The sequence below is a fragment of the Dermochelys coriacea genome, chromosome 11 (assembly GCF_009764565.3).
Source record: "Dermochelys coriacea isolate rDerCor1 chromosome 11, rDerCor1.pri.v4, whole genome shotgun sequence".
NCBI classification, from domain to species: domain Eukaryota; kingdom Metazoa; phylum Chordata; order Testudines; family Dermochelyidae; genus Dermochelys; species Dermochelys coriacea.
The window spans coordinates 1,341,232-1,366,729 of record NC_050078.2 but is presented as its reverse complement, the minus strand read 5'-3'; the positions used below and the strand labels follow the sequence as shown (position 1 = coordinate 1,366,729).

The following is a 25,498-nucleotide window of genomic DNA, read 5'->3' as shown; positions in this document are numbered from 1 at the left end:
GGGTGTGGGTTGCTTCTTCCACGCTGCTCCTGTGAGAACTGCACAGTCAGCTCTCGCTGGGCACCCCCAGAATGTCTGGGGCAGGGACCCTGAGCACGGCGCTGGGATGACATGCTGAACTCCCCCCGCGGGCTGAGTGCAGATTCTCCAGGAGCATGGTCTGAAGCTGGGCCTGGCCTCCCCCAACCCAATCCAGAGAGTTGGGCCTGCCCCCGCCCCAGACAACACAGAGCCGGAGCCCAGAGCTGGCCACAAACAGTTTACAAGATTCAGCAACAAAACGTCAAATCAAAACCTAAAAAACAACCAACCCCCTGCTCTGCCCCCCTGGTGCACTGCCCCTTAGTGCCCCACCTCCAGGGCTCTGTACTGGGTGACAGCACCACCTCCCACCCCAGTGCTGACGGGAGCCTCCCGTAATAGAGCGGTGCCCTGGGTCATGGCCAGCCGAAAGGGCTGCCCCCCTCCCCTGCCCATGGGCAGCCTGGCTGTGCCCATGTAGCCAGGGCCAGCTGTGGCAGCAATGCTGGGGGCGTGCAATCCCAGCATGCAATGCTCTGCCTGCTGCAACGTCACCACCCATGCCACGGGTGGCTGGAGGTCGGGCCGTGGGCTGCCTGTGTGCCCAGCAGGGATCACAGGGGGTCTCTGGGCCACGATGCGGCTCGTACAGCAGGAACAGTGGTGCAGCCCCCTCGCTGCAGGAAGATGCCACAACTTTGAAACAAGCCAAGATAACAGCCCGGGGGACCTGGCGTACAGACCAATGCCAGTGCAGCAAACTACAGCCACAGCGTGGGGGCAGCACTATGCCGCTGGCACTGCCCGAAGTCCCCTGGCTCCTGCCTGCGCTCACGGCCGCTTCCTGGGGGCCGCCGGCAACTTCTCAGTGCTGCAGTCCTTGCTCTCCGTGTCGGAGTTGGATGCGTCCCCAACCTGCTGCTGCTGCCACATGCCGGCGTAGACGCCTCCCTTCTGCAGCAGCTCCTCGTGCCTGTGGGGGAGTCGGGGCTCAGGGGGCTGCAGCTCCTGCCTGCCCTGCCCGGGCGCTGCCCGGCCCCTCCTCTGCCCACTGCAGCCTGCGCGGCCCCCAGCAGCTCCCGTCTGCCCTGCCCTGCCCTTCCCCCAGCTCCACCCCCTGCAGCTCCCGCCTGCCCTGCCCCGGGCGCTGCCCAGGCCCTCCTCTGCCCCAGCCCAGGGGCCAGCTACCCCCCTCTACACCGTGCCCTTCTCCCCGCTGAAGGGCTCTGCCCAGCCCAGGGCACATTGCAGCATCTGCATGGGACCCATTGGCAAAGGCCCCACCCCCTCCCATGCTGTGACCATCCCACCGGGCAGGAGCTGCCAGCTGCAGCCAGCATGGCACCCGGAAGGGAGCAGCCAGGCACCTGGAGCCAGCCCAGGGGCAGCTGCAGCTCCCAGGGTGGGAGAGGGACCCGCCTGCGGTTGCGATGGTACGTTACCTTCCACGCTCCACGACACGCCCATCCTTGAGAACCAGGATCTGGTCGGCATTGACAACCGTGGAGAGCCTGAGGGGGGGAGGGAGGAGGAGACAGTAGGTTACCAACGCACGAGCAGAGCCCCCCCGTGATCCTAGGCGCCACCAGCCACACCTGCCCCAAGATGCCCAAGCTCCAGGGCTGACAATGCTCCCATCCCGCGTGGCACAGACCGGGAGTCGCTGGCAGCGAGCCACGAGGCAGCCCCGGGGCCAGCAGCTGCTTGGGGGGGGCAGCCACGTGGAGCGAGTGGAAAGCTGGCCGCGAGCACCACCACAAACAAGCCACTCTCCTCGCAGGGTGACCGTGGGAGGGGATCCCTCCAGCCCTGCTGTCCCAAAGCCATGCGTAGCCCATGGGCCTGCAGCCACAGAGCCCCGCGCCCGCCCCGCTACAGAACCAGGGTCAGAGCTGGCACTTTGATTTCACAATGTGCCCAAGCGTGACAGAGCCAGAGCTGGCTGCCAGAGTCTGCCGAGAGCCTGAAACCGGGCCTGGTCGTGCGTGCCCAGGGCCGGGGGTGTAACCGCCCAGCGTCCACCCTGCTCCAGGCAGAGCAGTAACAGCTGCAGGTGCCCCCATGCTGTGGGGCTGGAAGCGCCGGGGTGCCCTGCACAGGTCATAGCCCCCAGCAGTGAGGTGCCAGCCAGTCCTGTGCCCCAGCCCATCTCGCCACCCAGAGCATTGCTGGCACTCCCCAGCCCATCACGCCTGTACTGCCCACCCCACCCAGTCTGCCCTTTCAGCCCTGCACCAGGTGCACCCCGCAGAACTCTCTGGTCCCTTCCTGCACCACCCCCTCCCCACACCGCCACCAGTGCCAGCCTTGCCCACCCCAGCTCCCAAAAATGGGCGCTGCGATACCACAGGAAGTGCAGACACCCCCACCCTCGTGTGGCCACGGGCACCAGCACCACCAGCTGCTCCGCCCCAGTGACACGGCCTCCTGCGGCCGGCACAGCCTCGCCGGCTCCAGGACCCAGTGCTGGTGCCCGGCAGCTGCTGGCTACAGCTTCCAGCCAGCCATGGCACAACGACGCCACCAGTCACCATCACCACGGACAGGGCACCCCCCGCCTCTCCCACCAAGGGCCAGGGCGGGACCCTGCCCCATGCTCTGGGCTGTGGCTCAGGGCTTCCTGCCCGCTGCTCCTACCTATTTCCTTTGTTCCCTCTCCACTGAGCCCCCCCACCCCACCCACCAGGGCACTGTGCCCCCCAGGGCAGACACTGCAGATGTACCCAGCACCCGCAGAAGGGCACCACTCCAGCCCGTGGCTCCCTGCTAACACGCCATGTCCCAGCTCCATGGGAGACCCCATGCAGCCAGGCCCAGCGGCTTGTGGGGTGACGCTCCCTCCCCTCCTCCCCTGGCCAGCACACGGCGTGGGGCCGGGCCCGGTGGAGAGGGAGGCCCTGGCAGGGTTATGGATCCAGGGACAGGATCAAAGGGGTCTGGCTCCTTCTCAGCGGGCAGCCAGGCACCGCCCAGCCCAGCTCACACCATGTGTTTCTCATAGGAGGTGGGGGTGGTGACAGCTGGGTTCTGTCCCCCCCCCACACACACACACGGGAGCCCCCAGCAGACACGGAGCTTTGGGCAATGCTGACCCCACCCAGGCTGCTTCCAGAAGAATGGGGGCTCCAAGCACCCCTCTTCTTCAGCTGCTCTCCATCCATTCACACCAGTGACAGCCGCGCATGGGAGACCCCTCCCCAGACAGACACCCGGGGGCAGGGGAAGCGCAATGCCAGCAGCAGAGCCCCAACCAAGGCACCGACCCGCCCCTGACTCACACTAGGTGCCCTGTTCCCCCAGCCTGGCGGGACCCGCTGACCCCTGCGCCACTCTCCACTCTACAGGGCTGTTCGGAGGCTGTGTGCTGCAGGGAGTGCCCCCCCCGCAGTCAGTGCTGGCCCCAGCGTGGTGCTAGGGGGGGCTGTACTGCAGGGAGGGGTCACTAGGGGGTGCACCCCCCGCCGTCAGTGCTGGCTGTGGCACAGCAAAACTCTCACTACACCCCCGGCGTGTGGTGACAGCCCCCCAGGGAATTCCCCCCCCCAGCCCTTGGGCCTGCTGAACTCCCCCCCCCGCCCCCCCCAGATCCCCACATCCCGCACAAAGTCCTGCCCCGCCCTCACCTGTGGGCGACGACAATGGTGGTGCGGTTGGCGCAGACCTTGGCCAGCGAACCCTGGATGTTCCTCTCCGTCTCGGTGTCCAGCGCCGACGTGGCCTGCATGCCAGGTACAGCGTGTGGCAGGGGCAGCGGTGCCAGGCTGGACCCACCCTGAGTCTCACTGCCCCACTCCCACACCGTGCTGCAGCCACCCTACCCTACCAGCCAGGGTGCCAGGCAGCTGGCAGAACCTGCCCACAGTGCTGCTGCTCAGCGCCGTGAGCAGGGCAGGCCCAGGCCAGCGGCTCGGGGGCCGGAGGGGTCGCCCCCCAGTAAGGACAGGTCGGCCGCCGGCCCCAGGCCTCGCTCAGAGCTGGTGCCCCGAGGAAGGCGAGTGGAGATGTGGGGAGTGCGAATGACATGGGAGGGCAGCGGGGCACTCGGGGGCCTGGCCTTTGCTGGTGGGGAAGGGGCGCGGTGGGGGGTAGCGTTTGCTGATGTGGGAAGGGGAGGGCCCTGGGGGATGAGGGCTTGTGTTTGCTGATGGAGGGATGCGGGGTAGGGAGGGGCAGTTGATTGGGGGTGGGGAGGAGGCCCCATGTTGGGAAGGGAGGGGGCAGGGAGGGGGGCTGATGAGGTGACGGGGGACAGGGGCCCGTGGGGGGCAGGGAAGGAGCCGATGGGGGACCGGAGGGGGTCCCAGGTTACCTCGTCCAGCAGGATGATCTGCGGGCCCTTGAGGATCGTGCGCGCGATGGCCACTCTCTGCTTTTCGCCCCCACTCAGCTTCAGGCCTCGTTCCCCCACCTGGGTCTCGTAACCTGTGGGGTGCAGAGCCAGACGTGTGGGACCCGGCTCCCCGCTGCCAGTGCCACGGGGTCGCCCAAGCCTCTCCTCCTCCCTCACTGTGAGTGCCTGGCCTGCCCCACGGGCCGCTGCGCACGCCTGCCCCTCGTGGCCCCCAATGCAGCGGCGCCATGCCCAGAGCCAAAGCTCGCCCAGGCCAGCCCCCCTGCTGCTCCCCTGGGCACTAGGTAGCCAGGCAGGGGCAGCGCCGCCCCCCAGGAGTGAGGAAGGGAGTCCTGCCCCCTGTCCTTGGGCTATGCCCCAGAGAAAGCAGCTGGCACCACTGTACCAAGCTGAGCACCCGGGAAGGGGGCAGGTTAATGGCATGTCCCAGCAGGCCCGCAGACCACGCAGCTCCCCTGGGCCGGGTCCAGGGGCTCCAGTCCTGGGAGGTGGCGAACCCACCCCGGGGGCCGGGCGTGCTGGGCAGGGCCCTGGGGAGGCCGCGGCGGGCCAGACTCACCCTCGGGGAAGGAGAGGATGCGGTCGTGGATGTCGGCGGCGCGGGCTGCCTGGCGCACCTCCTCGTCGGAGGCAGTGGTGCGCCCGTAGCGGATGTTGTTGCAGATGGAGTCGTTGAAGAGCACCGTGTCCTGGGGCACCACCCCGATGTGGGCACGCAGCGAGGCCTGTGTCACCTGCAGGGCAGCCCCGGCCGTGCCCCGTCACCGCGGGCACCAGGGCAGTGCCAGGCTCTCCTGGGAGCTGCCGAGTCAGCCTTTGCCCTGCTCCTCCCGCCGGCCTGGCCGAGCCCGGAGCCCTGGGAAGCCCCAAGGCACTTGGTCCCCCATCCCCTTGCTACAGTGTCAGGTCCCCCACAGGGAGGCCAAACTCGCCGAGGCCCCCCAGCCGGTCCCCCGGCTCCCAGCCCCCTGCCTTAGCCTGCCCACGGAGCACAAATGAAAGGAACCCCCTCCGCCCGCCGTGGGGGGCTGCAGTAACACGGGAAGTCTTTGATCTGGCCCCCGCAGCACTTCAAAGTGCTTTCCTTTGGTGCGTAATTGAAGCCAGGCTGGGAGCCGGGCTGCCCATTAGCCCAGGAGGGCTGGCCTCTGCCCCCGCCCCTGCTGGAAATGGGGGGAGGGTCCCACAAAGCAGGCCGAGTTCCTGGGGGAGCACATGGCCCCCGACCTGCCCTTGGCAGGAGAGGCTCAGACCCCCTCCTGGGGTCCCCGCGGTGCTGGCACCAGGGGCTGCGGGACAAACCCAGGGGCCGAGATGGGGAAGGCCTGGCAGGTCCCTCTCGTCTCTGGGCTGCCGCTCGTGGCAGGCTCCCTCCCTGCCAGCGCTGGGCATGGCTAGGCCTGGCTTGTCCTAAGCAGCCTGGGGGCCGGGGCTCCTGGCCGGATCCACCCCCTCGGGGAGCCAGGGGCTGTCTCACCCCCTGCAGGCCGGGGCTCCCTCCCTCCCATGCTGCCTGGCACAGGCCACTCTGGGGCCATGCCCAGGGCGCGTGTGGCCAGGGGCGGCTGCACCTCAGGGCTTGCGGGTGGGTGCGCGGACTCTCCCCTGGTGCCCGCGAGCGGCAGGGACCGTGCGCCAGCCCTGAGCCATTGGGGCGTCCCCGGCTCTGATCCCACCTCGGGCCCTGGGCATCCCACGAATCCAGCCCCGGGCAGGGCAGCCTCAGACCCCACCACGCTGGGGGAGCTTGGTCCAGCATTGCTGGATGATGGCAATTTCACACGAGAGAGCAGTGCCCTGCCTGCCCCCCAGGCACCCCCAGCGCTGCCCCCTCACGCCCTGCCAGGACCCTGCCCCCTAGGCACCCCCAGCGCTGCCCCCTCACGCCCTGCCAGGACCCTGCCCCCTAGGCACCCCCAGCGCTGCCCCCTCACGCCCTGCCAGGACCCTGCCCCCTAGGCACCCCCAGCACTGCCCCCTCACGCCCTCCCTGGACCCCGCCCCCCAGGCACCTCCAGCGCCCCTCATGCCCTGCCTGGACCCTGCCCTCCAGGCACCCCTCACGCCCTCCCTGGACTCTGTCCCCCAGGCACTCCCAGTGCTGCCCTCTCACGCCCTGCCGGGACCCCGCCCCCCAGGCACCCCCAGCGCTGCCCCCTCACCGTAGCAATGTCCTGCCCGTCGATGCGGATGCAGCCGCCCCACACATCATAGAACCGGAAGAGCAGGCGGATGATGGTGCTTTTCCCTGAGCCGGACGGACCCACCTGAGCGCGAAGAGCACAAGGGTCAGCAGGCCAAGGTGCCGCCCCATGCGCTGGGGGCCGGGGGCCCAGAGAAGGCACCGGACGGAGCAGGGCAAGTTCCTGAGTAAAGGGAATACGTCGTACGGAGACCCCCGTATTCCCGCTCACTCTGCAGACTGGCACGGAGGGCGCAGGGCAGGGGCAGAGGCAGGGGCAGGGTGGGCAGGCTCCAAACGGACCAGTCCCTACAGCCATCGGCCAACCCCACCCCACGGATCCCAGCGCGAGGGTCCCGTTCTCACCAGGGCAAGGGTCTGTCCGGGCATCGCCGAGAAGGAGACGTCCTGCAGGATTTCCCTCCTGCGGGCAGAGAGGGGTTCAGCTGCTTCCCCCCCAAATTCCCCCCCAGCCTTTGGCACGGGGCACCGTGACCTCACGCTGGGGCTGTACGGCCGCGTCCTGCCCCGCATAGCGGCCTCCACCCCGCACGCCCCAGCCCCGTACCCGCCCCACGGCTCATCCCCACTCCACCCCGCACACCCCAGCCCCGTACCCGCCCCACACCTTCCTCCTCCCTCCACCCCGCACGCCCCAGCCCCATACCCACCCCACACCTTCCTCCTCCCTCCACCCCGCACGCCCCAGCCCTGTACCCGCCCCACGGCCCATCCCCACTCCATCCTGCACACCTCAGCCCTGTACCCGCTCCACACCTTCCTCCTCCCTCCACCCCGCACGCCCCAGCCCCGTACCCGCCCCACACCTTCCTCCTCCCTCCACCCCGCACGCCCAGCCCCGTACCCACCCCACACCTTCCTCCTCCCTCCACCCCGCACGCCCCAGCCCCGTACCCGCCCCACGGCTCATCCCCACTCCACCCCGCACGCCCCAGCCCCGTACCCACCCCACACCTTCCTCCTCCCTCCACCCCGCACGCCCCAGCCCTGTACCCGCCCCACGGCCCATCCCCACTCCATCCTGCACACCTCAGCCCTGTACCCGCTCCACACCTTCCTCCTCCCTCCACCCCGCACGCCCCAGCCCCGTACCCACCCCACACCTTCCTCCTCCCTCCACCCCGCACGTCCCAGCCCCGTACCCACCCCACACCTTCCTCCTCCCTCCACCCTGCACACCCCAGCCCCGTACCCACCCCACACCTTCCTCCTCCCTCCACCCCGCACGCCCCAGCCCCGTACCCGCCCCACACCTTCCTCCTCCCTCCACCCCGCACGCCCCAGCCCCGTACCCACCCCACACCTTCCTCCTCCCTCCACCCCGCACGCCCCAGCCCCGTACCCGCCCCACGGCTCATCCCCACTCCACCCCGCACGCCCCAGCCCTGTACCCGCTCCACACCTTCCTCCTCCCTCCACCCCGCACGTCCCAGCCCCGTACCCACCCCACACCTTCCTCCTCCCTCCACCCTGCACACCCCAGCCCCGTACCCACCCCACACCTTCCTCCTCCCTCCACCCCGCACGCCCCAGCCCCGTACCCGCCCCACACCTTCCTCCTCCCTCCACCCCGCACGCCCCAGCCCCGTACCCGCCCCACGGCTCATCCCCACTCCACCCCGCACGCCCCAGCCCCGTACCCGCTCCACACCTTCCTCCTCCCTCCACCCCGCACGCCCCAGCCCCGTACCCACCCCACACCTTCCTCCTCCCTCCACCCCGCACGCCCCAGCCCCGTACCCACCCCACACCTTCCTCCTCCCTCCACCCCGCACGCCCCAGCCCTGTACCCGCCCCACACCTTCCTCCTCCCTCCACCCCGCACGCCCCAGCCCCGTACCCGCCCCACACCTTCCTCCTCCCTCCACCCTGCACACCCCAGCCCTGTACCCGCCCCACGGCCCGTCCCCACTCCATCCTGCACACCTCAGCCCTGTACCCGCTCCACACCTTCCTCCTCCCTCCACTCTGCACGCCCCAGCCCTGTACCCACCCCACACCTTCCTCCTCCCTCCACCCCGCACGCCCCAGCCCTGTACCCGCCCCACGGCCATCCCCACTCCACCCCTTACGCCCCCTCCTCCCTCCAGCTCTGATCCCTGTACCCATCCATCCCCACTGCACCCCGTAGTCCCCATCCCTGCCCCACCCCCGATCTCTGTGCTGGCTCCATGCCCCCCATACCCGTCCATGTAGCTGAAGTGCACGTTCTCGAACTCAATGAGCCCCGAGCGGAAGCGAAGGTCCCCTGCATTCACCTCGTCCTTCACCTGCAGGACAGAGACACGCGGCTCACAGCCCTGGCCCCCCTGGGGATGCTCCGTGCGCAGCCGCTCCCCGGACGCGGTGGGGGGAAGGGAGCGCAGAGCAGACCCCTCACTACAGCTCTGTTCCCTGCCCCCTGGGCCCCAGGCGGAGCAAACGGACCAGCGCAGGGGGATCAGAGCCCCCAGCCGAGCCAGAGGAGCTGCCTGAACGCGTGTGTGGGGGTGATGGCTGGGGGGAGTCACCCACATCTCCTGTGGACAGGAGCAGCTGATCTGCTGGGGGTGGGGCACCCACCTCCTGGGGGAGAAACTGGGGGCAGGGCAGGGGGTGTGGCCCTCCTGGGGGCGGAGCTGAGGGCAGGGGGCGGGGCACCCACCTCTGGGGGCAGGGCAGGGGGTGTGGCCCTCCTGGGGGCGGAGCTGAGGGCAGGGGGCAGGGCACCCACCTCCTGGGGGAAAAGCTGGGGGCAGGGCAGGGGTTTGGCCCTCCTGGGGGCGGAGCTGAGGGTAGGAGGCGGGGCACCCACCTTCTGGGGGAAAAGCTGGGGGCACGTCAGGGGGTGTGGCCCCTCCTGGAGGCGGAGCTGAGGGCAGGGGGCGGGGCACCCATCTCCTGGGGGAAAAGCTGGGGGCAGGGCAGGGGATGTGGCCCCTCCTGGGGGCGGAGCTGAGGGCAGGGGGCGGGGCACCCATCTCCTGGGGGAAAAGCTGGGGCAGGGCAGGGGATGTGGCCCCTCCTGGGGGCGGAGCTGAGGGCAGGGGGCGGGGCACCCACCTTCTGGGGGAAAAGCTGGGGGCAGGGCAGGGGTTTGGCCCTCCTGGGGGCGGAGCTGAGGGCAGGGGGCGGGGCACCCACCTCCTGGGGGAAAAGCTGGGGGCAGGGCAGGGGATGTGGCCCCTCCTGGTGGCGGAGCTGAGGGCAGGGGGCGGGGCACCCATCTCCTGGGGGAAAAGCTGGGGGCAGGGCAGGGGATGTGGCCCCTCCTGGGGGCGGAGCTGAGGGCAGGGGGCGGGGCACCCACCTTCTGGGGAAAAGCTGGGGGCAGGGCAGGGGTTTGGCCCTCCTGGGGGCGGAGCTGAGGCAGGGGGCGGGGCACCCACCTCCTGGGGGAAACGCTGGGGGCAGGGCAGGGGATGTGGCCCCTCCTGGGGGCGGAGCTGAGGGCAGGGGGCGGGGCACCCATCTCCTGGGGGAAAAGCTGGGGGCAGGGCAGGGGATGTGGCCCCTCCTGGGGGCGGAGCTGAGGGCAGGGGGCGGGGCACCCACCTTCTGGGGGAAAAGCTGGGGGCAGGGCAGGGGTTTGGCCCTCCTGGGGGCGGAGCTGAGGGCAGGGGGCGGGGCACCCATCTCCTGGGGGAAAAGCTGGGGGCAGGGCAGGGGTTTGGCCCTCCTGGGGGCGGAGCTGAGGGCAGGGGGCGGGGCACCCACCTCCTGGGGAAAAGCTGGGGGCAGGGCAGGGGATGTGGCCCCTCCTGGGGGCGGAGCTGAGGGCAGGGGGCGGGGCACCCATCTCCTGGGGGAAAAGCTGGGGGCAGGGCAGGGGATGTGGCCCCTCCTGGGGGCGGAGCTGAGGGCAGGGGGCGGGGCACCCACCTTCTGGGGGAAAAGCTGGGGGCAGGGCAGGGGTTTGGCCCTCCTGGGGGCGGAGCTGAGGGCAGGGGGCGGGGCACCCACCTCCTGGGGGAAAAGCTGGGGGCAGGGCAGGGGATGTGGCCCCTCCTGGGGGCGGAGCTGAGGGCAGGGGGCGGGGCACCCATCTCCTGGGGGAAAAGCTGGGGGCAGGGCAGGGGATGTGGCCCCTCCTGGGGGCGGAGCTGAGGGCAGGGGGCGGGGCACCCACCTTCTGGGGGAAAAGCTGGGGGCAGGGCAGGGGTTTGGCCCTCCTGGGGGCGGAGCTGAGGGCAGGGGGCGGGGCACCCATCTCCTGGGGGAAAAGCTGGGGGCAGGGCAGGGGATGTGGCCCCTCCTGGGGGCGGAGCTGAGGGCAGGGGGCGGGGCACCCACCTCCTGGGGGAAAAGCTGGGGGCAGGGCAGGGGATGTGGCCCCTCCTGGGGGCGGAGCTGAGGGCAGGGGGCGGGGCACCCACCTCTTGTTCCTCGTTGAAGAGCTCGAACATGTTTTCCATGTCGATGAAGGAGCTCTGGATCATCCTGCAGGCGGAGGACAGGGCAGGTAAAGATGGGACAGGGGGCCACTGCCCCACGCAGCCCAGACGTTCCCACCCCCATGGTGTGAACTGCCTTGGTCACACCTCGAGGGGGATTTCACCAGGGAAGTGCCGGCAGCAACAGGGTGGGCTGGGCAGACCAACGGCCTGACCCAGTGCAGCAAGAGGCGGGGCTAACAGGCCAGATGGACCAATGGGCTGATCTAGTGCAGCAGGAGGCGGGGCTAACAAGCTAGATGCAGCAATGGGCTGATCCAGTGCAGCAGGAGGCGGGGCTACTGGGCTATATGGACCAATGGGCTGATGCAGTGCAGCAGAAGGCGGGGCTACCAGGCTATATGGCCCAATGGCCTGGCCTAGTGCATCAAGGGGCGGGGCCACAGGCTAGCTGGCCCAATGGCCTGGCAGGGGTCGGTTTCTCCCACGCCAGCATTACCTGTAGTAGGTGCCGAACCAGTTGAGCGGCGTGTAGAGCTGGATGATGTAGGTGCCGAACAGGACGAAGTCCCCCACCTGGCAGAGACGGGGAGAGATGCCCATCAGAGCTGGAGCCAGGGCCCCCACCCCTGGCACCCAGTTGGGGGGCAGGGGTCGGGGGCACCCAGCCGACCAGGGGCATCTTGTCCGCGGGGGCTCGCAGCCCAGAAGATGCCAAGGCTCCGGGGGGCACAGGCTGGCCCAGGCTCACCTGGAACCTCTTCTCAGTCACAAAGTAGGCGCAGAGCAAGGACCCCGCCAGCAGCCCCAGGCCGATGGTCAGGTTCTGGGTCTGGTTCAGCAGGCCCAGCGAGGCGTTGACCTTCCACTCCGAGACCTGCCGGGGGGCGGTGGGAGGGAGCGTCAGGGACCCCCCAGCAGGCTCAGGGCCTCCCTTTCCCCCAGAGTCATGTCCCCAGCCATAGGAGTGCCCCAGGCTCAACCCAGTGCAACCCCCCAGGCCCGCCCCACCCCGCACCGCTGAGCTGCATTTGCCCCCTCCATGCATCTGCTGGAAACCCCATGGGGGTGCAGGCAGCTGGGGCTCCCCTTGCAGCGCTGGGGTCATGCTTAGCCCCCTGGGGCTGTCAACTGCCCCGTGCGAGGCCCCTCCTCAGCGCCCATCCCCCAGTGCAGGGCGGTGAGGGGAGCTAGGCACAGGGATGGGAGCCCCCCAGCCCCAGCACCTGGTACTTGAGGATGGCGTCATTGAATCGATTCACTTCATAGCTCTCCGCGTTGTAATATTTCACCTGAAACACATGGAGCCCGGGCTCAGTCCCAGCCCCTGGGCACAGCCTACCCCCTATGCCCCAGGGCTGAGAACCGACCCCCACCCGCCCCCAGGGCTCAGCACTTCCTTCCTCTGTCCCACCTGCCACTTCCCCATGCCCCCTCCCGGGAGAGCCTCCCCCCCAGAACCCGCACAGTCTGTTAGCACCTCCCCAGAGCTGAGCTTCCCCCCGCCCCAGGCCGGAGCTCGGCCCCCGGGGTGATCTCCCAAAGGCCCCACCCGCGCGTCGGTACCGTCTCGAAGTTGAGCAGAGAGTCCACGGCCCGGGCCTTGGCCTCGTTGTCGCGGGTGTTCATGTCCCGCCGGTACTTGGTTCTCCACTCCGTGATTATGATGGTCAGGGCTATGGGGGAAGCCACATGTCACCCCATCCTGCTGCCCACCCGGCCCCCCACGCCCAGCCCCTCGGCCACTGCTCCCCCAGATCTGCACCCCAGGGTCACCGAGTGCGGGTGGGGGAGGGATCCCAGCACAAGCCCCCTCAGGCAGTGCCCCCCCTGCCTTCCCGCCGGGACGAGCCAGTGCAGGGCCCCCCCCCGCTGCCCTCCCCCTCCCGCCAGGCCAAGCAGCGCAGGGCCCCCCCCCGCCGGGCCAAGCAGCACAGGGCCCCCCCGCACGCACTCAGGTAGAGGCTCATGCAGACGAAGATGATGAGGCCGAACCAGAGGCTGAAGGCCGAGCTGAAGTAGATGATGCCGATGACGATGTCAGCGATGGTGGGGAAGATGCTGAAGATGATGTAGCTGTGGGGGGGAGTGGGGGGGACACAGGAAGGGTCACGTCAACCCAGGGTCACCCCGCCCTCCCCACCCCTACCCCCTTCCTCCCGCTGTCCCATGGGCCTCTCCACCCCCCACCTCCTCTGCCCTCCCCATCCCCCCACCCCCATCCACCTCCCCCCACTGCCCCACAGCCCTGCCCATCCCTCACACCCTCATCCCCATCCCCTACCACCCCGTCTGCCCTGCCCATCTCCCTCTTCCCCTACCCTGACTCACCATCACCCACCACCTCTCCCTCTGTCCCATAGACCTGCCCCCACTTTATCCCCTTCTCACCCCCCACCCGGGTCAGCCCTGCTCCCCTCCCCTCCTCCAGGAGCCCTCCAAGGCTCAGCAGCCACTGGTGAGCCTGCCGGGCAAGACGGGGGCTTTGGGGGTGGCTGCAGGAGGCCCCCCCGCGGTACCTGAGCAGGCTGTTGACGCTGCTGGTGCCCCTGTCCACGCTGCGCAGCACCTCGCCTGTCTTGCGCCCCAGGTGCCAGCGCAGGGACAGGCCGTGCAGGTGGGCGAAGAGACGCACCTGCACCTGCCGGTTGGTGAACTGCTGCACCCGGATCCACAGGAAGGTGCGCAGGTTGCTGATGAAGCCAGTGGAGCCTGCGGTGGGGGGGGCACGAGATGGATCAGTGGAGACCTACCCCGCCCACTGCCCAGCACCGAGGGGCACGGCCAGGGCAGCAATGCAGTGGCACCCAGAACCACCCCCTGGGCGTAGGCCTGGAGCAGCTCCCCCCAGAGCCCTGAGCGCCAAGGGGCCCCTGGAAATGCCTAGACACCTGCCCCCAGTGCCCAAACCCCTGGCACCCAAGGGGAGCTGGGACCCACCCCAGGGCCCTGGCTGGCCAAAGCAGGGAGGGGCTGGGCCCGAGCTGGCTAATCTGCTCCCTCTGCTGGCCTGTTCCAGGGAATGCCCCCAGCCCCACTGCTGCCCTCCAGCATCCCCCCATCTCTATGCCCAGCACTGGGTCAGCAGAGCTGATGCCCACGCCCCTGCCAGGGCAGCCCCAGTCTCCACAGCAGCCTCCCGCCTGGCAGGGCAGCACCCGGAGAGGGCACGCGCAGAGCCTTGCTGCCCCCAGGATTGCCCAACGGTCTGCCCCCTGCCAGGTCCAGAGGGTTGAGGGGCCGAGCCGGGGATCGTCCGTGGCTGGGGGCTAAGGATGGCTTGTGTGCAGGGCACTGCCCGCTACCCTCCCACGGGACAGCATTTCACCATCTCCACCAGCCCCGCCCCCCCGGGCCTCAGCCCCTGCCTGGAGCCCCCCCTGCCCAGCCCCAAGGCGGGTCCTACCGGCGCCTCCACCCTGAAGAAACTTCAGGAACACGTAGGTGCAGATGGTCCAGGCGACTGTGTGCCAGGCAGTGCCGTCAGTCAGCTCGTTCACTGGGGAGACGGGAGACCCGGATCAGAGCGCTGGGGGCGGGGGCGGCTGGCACCACCTCCCTGCAGCTGCGGGAGGGAGCTGGGGCCTGCGTCGCACCCCAACCCCCCCCTTGCCGTCCCTCCCCCAGCTTCTCACAGTCCCACTCCCCCCTTACGTGCCAGGGTGCCACTGCCCAGCCGGCGCTCTCCTGCTACAGCCCCGCCAGCTCCCGGGGCAGGGGCCTGGGATCCATCTGCCCCTACCTCAGTGGTGCTAGAGATAACCCGCCCCATGCCGCGAACACCAGGCAGCAGCACCCAGGGCTGAAAAGCAGCCTCTTCTGGGGTGGGGCACGACAGCCACTGTGGGCTTAGAACAGGTGAAAGCAAATCCTGGGCTCCTTGGCACTGCGGCAGGCCGAAGGGGATTGCTCATGAGGGGACACCGGGGCCAACAGAGACCCTGGGGAAAGGGCCCCGGGCTGGGCCGTGAACACAGGGGGCTAGTGGGGCAGGAGGGGTCTGGCGTCTGTGGGCTCGTTATCATGGGGCAAAGCTAACACCACTGGGGCAGGGAGGACTCTCACCGGGGCAGCATCCTCCCAGTCGGGCACAGGTCAGGTCTTGCTGGGGGTGCCAGGCTCAGCCCCATGGCAAAGAGTCATTCGGGGGGAAGGGACCAGGATGGGAGAGCCGGCCGCTCACCCCACCCTGGGCAAGGGTGTTCCCGGTGCTCTGGGGCAGGATGGGGGCACTGAAGCATAGACCCACCGCAGACTGAGTCAGCAAGGCCCAAGCCCTGCTCCCCACAGGTATCCTGTCCTGGGACGCCCTTCCACACCCCACAGCCCTGGCACCAGCCCTGCCCCCCAACCCTGGCCTGGGCCCCAGCCAAGGCCCCAGCCCTGCCCCCCCCACCTTCTACCCAGGGTACTCGTTCCCCACCCATGAGAAACGTGTCAGTACATACCCAGCCCCCCTCCTGTCACTCCCCCCCTTTCCTTGCCCCCCCAGCAACACCCCCCCCCATTTTAAGGTAGCTGCAGAGCCTGGGGGTGGCAGGGGCCTGGAGCTCACACAAAGGTCCCTTGTTCCTGGCTTGGGCTTGGTCTGCCTGAGAAGGGGAGAGGGCTGCCCTAATCCTGACGGGGGGGACCCCTGTGGGGGGCGGCACTGCTTCCCACTGCTCAGAGACGGGTCCCTTGCCCCCAGCCGTTCCTCTCTCCAGCCACCTTGGACCGAACGGCTGTGGGGAGCCTGGGGACAGGCAGGGACACCACCTGCCGGCTCCAGGTGGGGAGAGGTCGGGGTGTCTACCCCACTGCATGTAACCCAGGGGCCTGGCAAGAACACAGGGGTGGCCAGAGGACACCTGCAGGGGGCAGCCAAGCGCCGGGTCTGGGCAACCTGGGGCCCAGCTCCCCCCAACACCCAGGGGAGCACCCGCAAGGTGGGCCTTGGGGCCCCGTCCAGCACAGTGCAGGGCTGGGATGCACCCCAGGGCCATGGTTGGGATGGGGAGCCAGGACTGCAGCCTCTGGCTTGGGGCTGATGGGAGCCCACTGCATAGCCCCTGAGGCTGGAGAGCAGCATCTCCTCCGGCCCCCCAGTAGTGGGGGGGAGGGGGGCAGGCGTTTTGTATGCAGGCCACGGGCCGTTCCCTCCATTCAGACCCCACATTATCCGCCCCGGAGCCTCCTGCCAGCACCGCTTAGCGACGCCTTTGTAAGTCTAAAAGTCAAGGCTGAAAGGCAGAGTCCAGGGCCGGCCTCTCCCATTCTCAGGGCCTGACCTAGCGCCGGGAGCTGGCACCCGCACCGCCCGCCAGGGCCTGAGAACCTGGCACACAGCAGCCCTAGCAGCTACAAAGGAAGGGGCCCCGCGCTCAGCCAGCCCCAGCCCCACAGCAAACGCAGGGACTGGGGCTGCCTGGCACCTTCCAGCCTGGCACAAATCGGAGCCACTCGGAGGGACTTGGGGCAGCACCAAGTGTGGAGCCTGGAGCCCATCAGCCAATCGAGTCAGGGCGTCGGGCCGAGCATCCTGCTTCCCTGAGCCCCCTGCAATCGCCACTGGACACAGACCTCTCCTTCACCTTCTGTCCCAGCCTGCTGTGCCCCACTCCAGAGCTGGCTGCAGTGGGGGATCCCTGTATAAACAGTGCCCTCGCCCCACCCCAGAGGTGGTGCAGCTCAGCGCTGGGGGAGGGATCCCTGTGTGACAAGGGCGTTGGGTGCCTGCGGGGTGAATGTACCAGAGAAGCAGCACCTGATGGATGGTGCAGGAAGGCAGGTCCCCTCTCCGCCCCAGGGCACACTCTCCTGCCAGGCCGGAGCTGCTGCCTCCGTCCCACAAGGCCCCTGCTAGGACACCCGCAGCGGGCTGGGCATACAGTGGTGCCAAGCTGGGCCCCAGGGGCCTGCCCCAAGCTGGATGCAGGGCAGGGATTGAGCAGCGCCTCCCCGTGCTGCACCGGATCCTGGCTGGCCCACGGCTGAGGGCAGCCTCCCCCCAACCCCGTCAGAGCAGGCACCAAACACTGGGCTCATCCCAGGCCCCCCATAAAACCCCATAGGAGAGCACCCCCTGGTGGAAAAGTCAAGGCACTGCCCAATACGTGCCGCAGCTCCCCTCCGCACAGGGCCTCTGCCCAGGGGGCGGCAAACAGAGCAGGGGCCACGGGAACCAGCGTGTATTGGAGCAACGGGGGGGGGAACCCCTGGGCCTGGCCACCAAACATCAGACACCCCTGCCACACCTGGTTCCCGGCAGCCCATAGCTCCACGCAGCTGTGTCTGCCAGAAGGGGACACTGGGCAGTGCCAGCCTGCCCTGTGCTGGGGGTGTGACCCCTTCCCCTCCCGGACCCCTGCCGCGGGCCTCACCGATGTTCTTGTAGTAGATGGGCACGAAGACGTTGATGACGCGCTCCAGCCCCATCAGCACCATGCAGAACAGCACGAGGCCCTGCAGCAGGGGGCTGCCCCGCGGCCACACATACTGCACCAGCAGCCGCAGCTTCCGGCCCAAACCCTTCCAGGTGGAGTGGCTGCTGCGGTCACCTGCCAGGAGGGGCTGAGATGGAGAAAGGGGGTGAGGAGGGGTGTACGCCCAGGGGGATCCGTCCCTTCACCCCCGGCCTCAGAGCACTAAGGGACTGGGCATACCTGGGCAGGGGGGCAAAAGCTCCCAGCCCTGGGGTGCTGATCCCATTGGGCTTGGGGTGAACCTGGCACAGGGTGAACCAGGCACTGGGGTGTGGGGTGAACCAGGCACTGGGGCGATCCTGGCACTGGGGTTGGGGTGAACCTGGCATTGGGGTGATCCTAGCACTGGGGTGTGGGGTGAACCAGGCACTGGGGCGATCCTGGCACTGGGGTGTGGGGCAAACCAGGCACTGGGGCGATCCTGGCACTGGGATGTGGGGCGATCCTGGCACTGGGGCAATCCTGGCACTGGGGTGTGGGGTGAACCAGGCACTGGGGTGTGGGGCGAACCTGGTACTGGGATGTGGGGTGAACCAGGCACTGGGGCGATCCTGGCACTGGGATGTGGGGTGAACCTGGCACTGGGGTGATCCTGGCACTGAGATGTGGGGCAATCCTGGCACTGGGGTGATCCTGGCACTGAGATGTGGGGCGATCCTGGCACTGGGGTGTGGGGTGAACCAGGCACTGGAGCAATCCTGGCACTGGGGTGTGGGGTGAACCAGGCACTGGGGCAATCCTGGCACTAGGATGTGGGGCGCAGATGCTCCTAGGCCTTGGAGGAGGAGGCCGAAGTGTGAGTCCTGCGGCTTATATGGGGCCACCCAAGGGGGGCAGTGGGAATGTGGAAGGAGGAACCCTGGCACTGGTGCACAGCGCCCCAGGTTTGTGGGAGGGGAGAGGACTGATGGGGGGCCCCCGACCCCAGGGGTACGGACTGTGCTATGCTCAGGCATGGGGGAGACTGGGGGCCTGACCCCTGACCCCAGGGTTCCGATCCCGCAGCACCAGGGCAGGGAGCCAGAGTCCGACTGCCCCCCTGCTGGCGATGCTGCAGTGAGCCAGGGGGTGCCCCGACCCTGGCAGCTCACATCCCCTGCCAAGGGACAGGCCAGCACTGGGGAGGGGGAGGCCGGCTGCGGGACACGGCAGAGCCAGCAGCACCATCTGCTGGCAAATTCACTCCTCGCTTAAACCCATTCTTTGCTGGGTCACGTTTACACACTCGATCCAGACCCTGCCAGGGCGAATGCTGGGGTGGGTGGGTCCCCACGCCCGGGCACTGCGGTGGCAGGATCAGGGCCACAGCTGCCTTCCCACCTTGCTGCTGGCTGCCGTGGTGGCCCCAGGGCAGGAGAGACGAGGTGGCTAGGGGAAGCCCTTCTCGGCCCAGGGCCTGTGGGTGGAAGGTGCCCGTTCTCGAGCGCCGCAGAGCGCCAGGCCCGGGACAGGACGGACCCTCTGCTTCCCTCTTCGGGCCGGAGGAAGAGCCCCGTGGAGCTCAGCAGCTGGGGCCAGCAGGCGCTGGGCCGAGGCAAGAGATTCCCTCCCCTGCCTTGTCGCTTGCTCTTTGCTCAGTTCTGCCCAGTGGGCTCCAGGGGCTGTGCGCGGGGCTGGGCATAGGGCAGCAGGAGTGGGGCTGGGGGCAGTGTGGATGGAGTGCGGGGCTAGGTGCAGGGCTGAGTGTGGGGCAGTGTGGATGGAGTGTGGGGCGGGGTGTGGGGCAGCAGGAGGGGAGTAAGTGTGGGGCTGGGCTAGAACACGGCATGTAGCCCTCCGGGCTCTGGGACGTGCTCGGTGCCTACACTGTGGTTTATAGCCCTGCAGCCGCAGCCCCTGACCTGGGCCAGCCGTGGGGTTGAGTGCCATGTGGAAGCACCCTACTAAGGGGTCAGCTGGCAGCTTGGCTGGGGGACATAAGCACCTGCTGTGCACTGAAGCTGGCAGGATTCACGCCCTCAGGAGGGAGCTGCAGCCAGATGGCAAGGCCGGGTGACCGGGACACACTCAGAACCATCAGAGCTGGCTGTCAGCAGCACCAATTCCCGTCCTGCAGGGTGCAACTGCCCCCAAAGCCTGGGGCTGGGTAGGGTTCAGCACCCAGGAAAAGTGCAACCTGTCCAGGCTGGGCTGGTGCAGGGCTCCTCCCTCTGGCCTGCTCAGTCCACACCCTAGATCCTCTCCAGCTCACAGAGCTGCTCCTATCTCCCTTGTGCCCAAGTGGGGCACTGAGCCACCACCCCAGGGAGCTGGCATGACCCACAGAACCCTTTCCCAGCAGGATCGACCCCTCACAAACCACTGTGATAACCCAACACTGCCTTGTCCTGGTGATGCCCCTCGCGCCCCTACAACCCACTCCGGACACCTGCGAGGGACTGGAGGACCCACCTGCCTGTTCTCCACATCGCGCTCATCCTCGTTCACCAGCAGCATGTAGGGCTTGTGCGGCAGCCCAGGCGCCTTCATCCCCAGCACGAAGAGGGCGAAGGTGCAGACGTACCGCAGCACCCACAGACTGAACTGCACCTGGATGGGAGCCACGGATCAGCCACCTGCACCCCCGAGATCCCAGCCCCCCGCAGGCCGGAGCCCTCAGCTTCGAGCCAGGTTCCTGGAGAGCAAGCCGGGGACTCAGAGACAAGCGGGCCCCCCGCAGCGCCGGGAGGGCCCAGGTATGTGGGCAAAGGCAGGACATTTAGCTGGGCTGGGTCGTGCCTGCGTAGATGGGCTCAGACTGGGGGGGGCGTCTCAGGGTGGCAGGCCCATGAACCAGGTGAGAGGAGGCTGTGATGCGAGCCGGGCTCTGGAGAGAGAGCAGCTCTCACCAGGGCCAGACAGAGAGGGGGAGACGGAGCCCAAACGGTCCTGCCGCTGGCCGGTCTGGCCTCGTCCGTGCCTCCACTCCCCTGTGCTGACCCACGGCCTCCCCAAGCTGGCTTCAGGGCACTAGGAAGGGCCTGGCGCTGCTGATGCCGGTGCACGGGTCCGGTGCAGGGCGAACGTCTCCGACCACAGTCTGCGCTCGCTGGGCAGAGCTGACTGGCCAAGCAGGAGGGCTGGGGCCAGCTGCATGCCCTGCCCTGAGGGGAGTGGGACCCGAGGCCTGGCACACTGACGGACCCTCCAGGGACTCTTCAACAGCCGGGGATCATGGGGATCCGGGACCAGGTCCCGGGGGGCACCAAGAGGTGGAGAAGGGGGGTTCATGTCATGTCCCGGCTGCTCCCCTTCTAGCTAGTCTCTCCACTCTGTGTCCGGTGAGGTCTGGGAGCTCCAGGATCTGGGGCGCTGGGCAGTCACCTCCCTCCCAGAGCGGAGAGGGGTCCACGGCCCAGGCTGGTAGGAGCCATCCTCCCAGGGGCGGGGGAGCTGGCCAGCCGGAGCTCTAGGACGTGGCTGGGGGCTCCCCTCACCTGGGAACTGTACCCCTAGCACCCCACAGCTGCCCCGATTAACCCCCCCATGGCTGCCGGGTGAGGCTCGGGGAGAGTAGCCGGGGTCCCATCCCTGGAGGAGCTGTGGTGAGTGAGGGGCGCCGAGATGAGGTATCGGGGCTGGGTTGAAGTGGGGCAGCTGCCTGGCTGGGGGGGATGAGTATCTAAAGCCCCCCCTTCCCCTCTGAGCTACCCCCATCTGCGCAGTGGGGCCAAAGAGGGATGAGACAAACATCCCGACCCACGGAGGGGGAGGCAGGGCCTGGGGGGTTCATACAGCACCACAGAGCCCCCCCACCAGCCTGCGCCACTGGCCCCCGGGGCAGGATGGGCTCCCTGAGTGACTCAGCAGGACACAGCCAGTGGGAGCCCGGCCCCGCCCCCCGGCCGGCTCCACCCCACCGTGACTCGGCAGAAATCCCAGGGCCAGGCAATAGAGGCCACGGGTGGGGCAGAGAAACAGGGGCTGCCTCTCCCCAGGGTCCGCAGGGTAAACGCCCTGGAGGAGGAGATTCCAGGGGGCTGAATTATGAACAATACGGACCGGAGAGCAGGACAAACTCCCCAGCCGGGAGGTGGCTCCCCTGGGACTGTCCCCACGGGAAGGGCCGGGGCCGGGGCCGGGGCCCTGGCATTCAGGGCTTTCCAGTCCGAGCTGTGGACAGCCCTCCCCGCAGCTGGATGCTGGCAGTGACTGGCCCAGTGCCACTGCAAACAGCTGCCCAGTGAACAGCCCTGGTAACGGGGAAGGGACATCTGGGACCAGCCCCCCAAGATCTCACTGCAGGGCTGCCTGGGGAAGGGGGTTCAGAGGCAGCCAGCCTGGCAGATGGGGGATCCTCCAGTGCCCTGGCATTAGGGGCTGGACCAGCCAGTACCAGTGACATCTATGGGGCCAGGTGGGGCTCCAGACCAGCAGGGCTCGGCTCTGCCCTGGGCTCAGGGGGTGCAATCGATGGGCTAACTGGACTCCACCTCCCCCCCGGGGCATGCTGCACCTGGCAGTGCTCCCAGGGCGTGGGGGCCCAAACCAGACCCTGCTCAGGCTGGGGGGAGGCTTCCTGTCTCTACCCAAAGAGGGACTGGGGTACAGCCCTGCAACAGCCCCAAGTCCCCCACTCCGGGCTCCATCAACCCTCCAGGACCTTGCCCCCCACCTACCTTCTGAGGGGCATCTCCCAGGGACCACCACCAGAGGGGGCTCCTCCAGGACACCAGGGCCAGGTTCTCGGCAGCAAAGGCCAGCGCCCAGAAGAGCAGCAGGACGGTGCCGTGGCCTCTGGTCCTGTCCTGCGCCAGCACCTGGGTGTGCTCCAGCCGCAGGAGGCCGAGGGAGCAGCCCCAGCCCACAGCCGAGAGGCAGCCGTACAGCACCGAGTAGCCGGAGAGCGGCCCCGCATCCAGCGCCTGCCACAGGAGGGCGCCGAGGGGCTGCACCGCCAGCAGCAGCGAGAGCAGCACCTGCCCGTGGTAGAGGCGTGAGCGGGGGATGTGCTTGGGCTCCATGGCGCGGCCAAACCGGGCGTAGCAGCCGTACTGCAGGGCGCCCAGCAGGAGGCAGACGCTCAGCAGCACCGTGGGCACCAGCGTGAAGTAAAAGCAGGGGGCGAGCCCCTGCTGCGTCCATGCCTGGGAGATGGTGCCGTTCCCCGGGCAGTAACTCCCCAGCACCACCATCCTGCCGGCCGAGAGGCTGCGGAGACACAACGGCACAAACACAACTGCTCAGCAGGGTCTGGCACCGACGCGAGCTGCCATGCACCAATGAATGCTGACACAGCTGTGCACAGACACACGTGTGAGCACCCATGCACCAAGGTGTGCAAATACACACTGACAGCTGCACACACACACACACACACACACACACACACACACACACACACACTGATGTTCTATTCTAGGTAGGTTCTCCGACCATGCTCCTCACCCCAGCAACTCAGCCCCCAGGAAGACAGGCTCCGTCAAGAGTGGGATGCAAACACAGGCATGCACAGCACAATGGATTACAGAGTAGCAGCCGTGTTAGTCTGTATTCGCAAAAAGAAAAGGAGTACTTGTGGAACCTTAGAGACTAACAAATTTATTTGAGCATAAGCTTTCGTGAGCTACAGCTCACTTCATCGGAAAATGAAATACCGTATTTGTATGTTGGCATCCGATGAAGTGAGCTGTAGCTCACGAAAGCTTATGCTCAAATAAATTTGTTAGTCTCTAAGGTGCCACAAATTCTCCTTTTCTTTTCACAATGGATTAGCAATCCAGGGCTGCAACCGCTCAGCCATCTTGTCTGAGGGGTGTGCAAACACACACAGACGTGCAAATACAGGGCCACAAGCCCATGCGTGTGTACAGACCCTTGCACTGTGTGTTCAAATCCCCAAGCCAGTGCCCAGCCACACCCCTGGAGGGATACAGTTCCCTGGATCTCCCTCCCCAGCAGCTTCCTGCAGAGATTATGGCCTGGGCCCATCTGAAGGCTGGGATTCCCAGCAGCCCGCCCTAGACACAGCACTGGTCTGGTCTGGCCCTGCACCAGCTCAAACCCTGCTGGGACACAGGCTGGGAGGGGCCTGGTAATCAGAGGGACGTGGTGCTCCGCACTGGTGCCGGGCATGCCCCTCAGGGGGCTATAAACCAACACGACCCCCCAGGAGATGAGCTCCAGAGGCGGGGCCTTGCACTTCTCCGAGGCCAAGGCTGAGTCGTGGCCATTCATCCAGTGACCCCAGCCGGGCAGCGTGCCCATGCTGGGTAGGGGCAGGGGGCTGTGTTCCCCCAGTGCAGCCGTACCGCCCTCTGGGTATGTACCCCATAATTCTCTGTCCAGTTCCCCAAAGCAATGGCTCCTGGGAGGCCTTGGAACTAGGGCTGCCCATTAATCACAGTTAACTCAAGCAATTATCTCAACACAAATTAACGCGATTGAAAAAATTAATTGCAATTCATCGCAGTGTTAAACAATAGAATACCCATCAAAACTGATTATAAATATTTGTGGATTTTTTCTACATTTTCAAGTATATTGAATGCAATGACAACGCAGAATACACAGCGTACAGGGCTCTCTTTACATTATTGGTTTTGATTACAAATATATGCACCATAATAAAGATAAACAAAAGAAATAATATTTTTCAGTTCACCTGGTACAAGTCCTGTTGCGCAATCTCTTTGTCCTGAAAGTGCAATTTACAAAGGTGGAATTATCTTTGTTACATAACCGCTCTCAAAACCAAAACCATGTAAAACTTCAGAGCCCGCAAGTCCACTCAGTCCAGCTTCTTGTTCAGCCAATCGCTCAGAGAAACAACTTTGGTTACATTTGCAGGAGAAAATGACTTGTGGACAATGTCACCTGACAGTGAGATCAGGTGTTCGCATGGCACAGTTGTAGCCGGCGTTGCGAGATATTTACGTGCCAGATGCGCTAAACGTTCCTCTGCCCCTTCGTGCTTCGACTTGCAGATTGCACAGTCTTCTGTTTAATGTTTTTTACAGTGCAACTATTTGTAATAAAAAACAACATAAAGTGAGCCCTGTACCCTTCATATCCTGCGTTGTCATTGAAATCAAGATATTGGAAAACATAGAAAAACATCCACAAATATTTATAATAATTCAATTAAAGCTGCGATTAATCACAATTCATTTTGTAATCGTTTGACAGCCCTAGTTGAAACAAATCAAAGCAAGCTGGCAGCGGGTGCAGGTCTCCAGCTGAGCTCCGAAGGGGGCACGGCCCTGAGCACCCACCCACCCACATGTGCGATTACACACTGCCCCGGCCATGCTGGCAGGCAGGGGGGGGTCCCTGCACGGGGGCGGGGGAGGAGCGGAGTGCAAGCTGCATACACCAGAGGTCCTGAACCCCCCGGCACCATGAGGTGCCCCACGACCACCTTGCCCCACGGGGGCACCTGTGCACCAAGCGTTCTGCAAGGGGCGAAGGGGAGCACAGGACCGGGGCCCACGGCTGCAGAGGGGCAGGGGGACCCGGGTGGGCAGAGGACCAATGTTGGGCAGCCAGGGGGGAGGGAGGTTCAGGCTCAGCCACCCCCAGTTCCCTCCGGCCCCTTCACACCCTGGAGCCCCGAGAGCTTCCATGGGGGAGACCGGCCTCCTCAACGGCCCCCCCATCTGTCCCACATGGGGGGGACCGGCCCCCCGGCCTCCTCAATCCCCCCTCCAGCCCCACGGGGGGGGACCGGCCTCCTCAATCCCCCCCCCAGCCCCACATGGGGGGACCGGCCCCCTGTCCTCCCCCGGCCTCCTCAGCCCCCCCACCAGCGGCACATGGGGGTCAGTCCCGTCACACACACCCCACCCCCGGCCCCACACGGGGGATCTGCCCGGCCCCTCTCACCTGCCCCGCTCCGGCTCTCGGCTCCCGGCTCCCAGCCCAGCTGCGCACACGCTGGGCCCTGCCGGCTCCCGCCGGGTCCTAGTGCCCGGACGGCCGCTGGCCTGGCGTATGGACCCCCCCAGGGACCCCCCGGGCTCCCCTGCACACTCTGCCCAGACACCCCGGGACCTGATCCCCCCGTGCCCCACCCCCCCATCCCCGGGACCCTCTGCCCAGACACCCGGGACCTGATCCCCCCTGTGCGCCACCCCCCATCCCCAGGACCCCCAATCCCCCTGCACCC

The 25,498-nt window shown here is 67.2% G+C and overlaps 1 protein-coding gene across 1 annotated transcript; it reads right to left on the bottom strand.

The window, feature by feature from the left end:
* Positions 1-608: 608 nt before the first annotated feature.
* On the bottom strand, positions 609-25,250 carry ABCB6 (ATP binding cassette subfamily B member 6 (Langereis blood group)). The gene is made up of 20 exons (XM_038422506.2): positions 25,216-25,250; positions 22,011-22,542; positions 19,804-19,941; positions 17,311-17,500; positions 14,355-14,447; positions 13,468-13,660; positions 12,903-13,024; positions 12,515-12,624; positions 12,175-12,240; positions 11,700-11,825; positions 11,448-11,524; positions 10,931-10,994; positions 8,760-8,845; positions 6,921-6,978; positions 6,535-6,639; positions 4,932-5,106; positions 4,331-4,443; positions 3,645-3,739; positions 1,464-1,532; positions 609-994 (listed from the first exon to the last, which is right to left on the bottom strand). Exons 2-20 carry the CDS (start codon positions 22,524-22,526, stop codon positions 853-855), a joined length of 2,538 nt encoding a protein of 845 aa, XP_038278434.1. The 5' UTR covers positions 22,527-22,542; positions 25,216-25,250; the 3' UTR covers positions 609-852.
* Between the last annotated feature and the right edge of the window lie 248 nt (positions 25,251-25,498).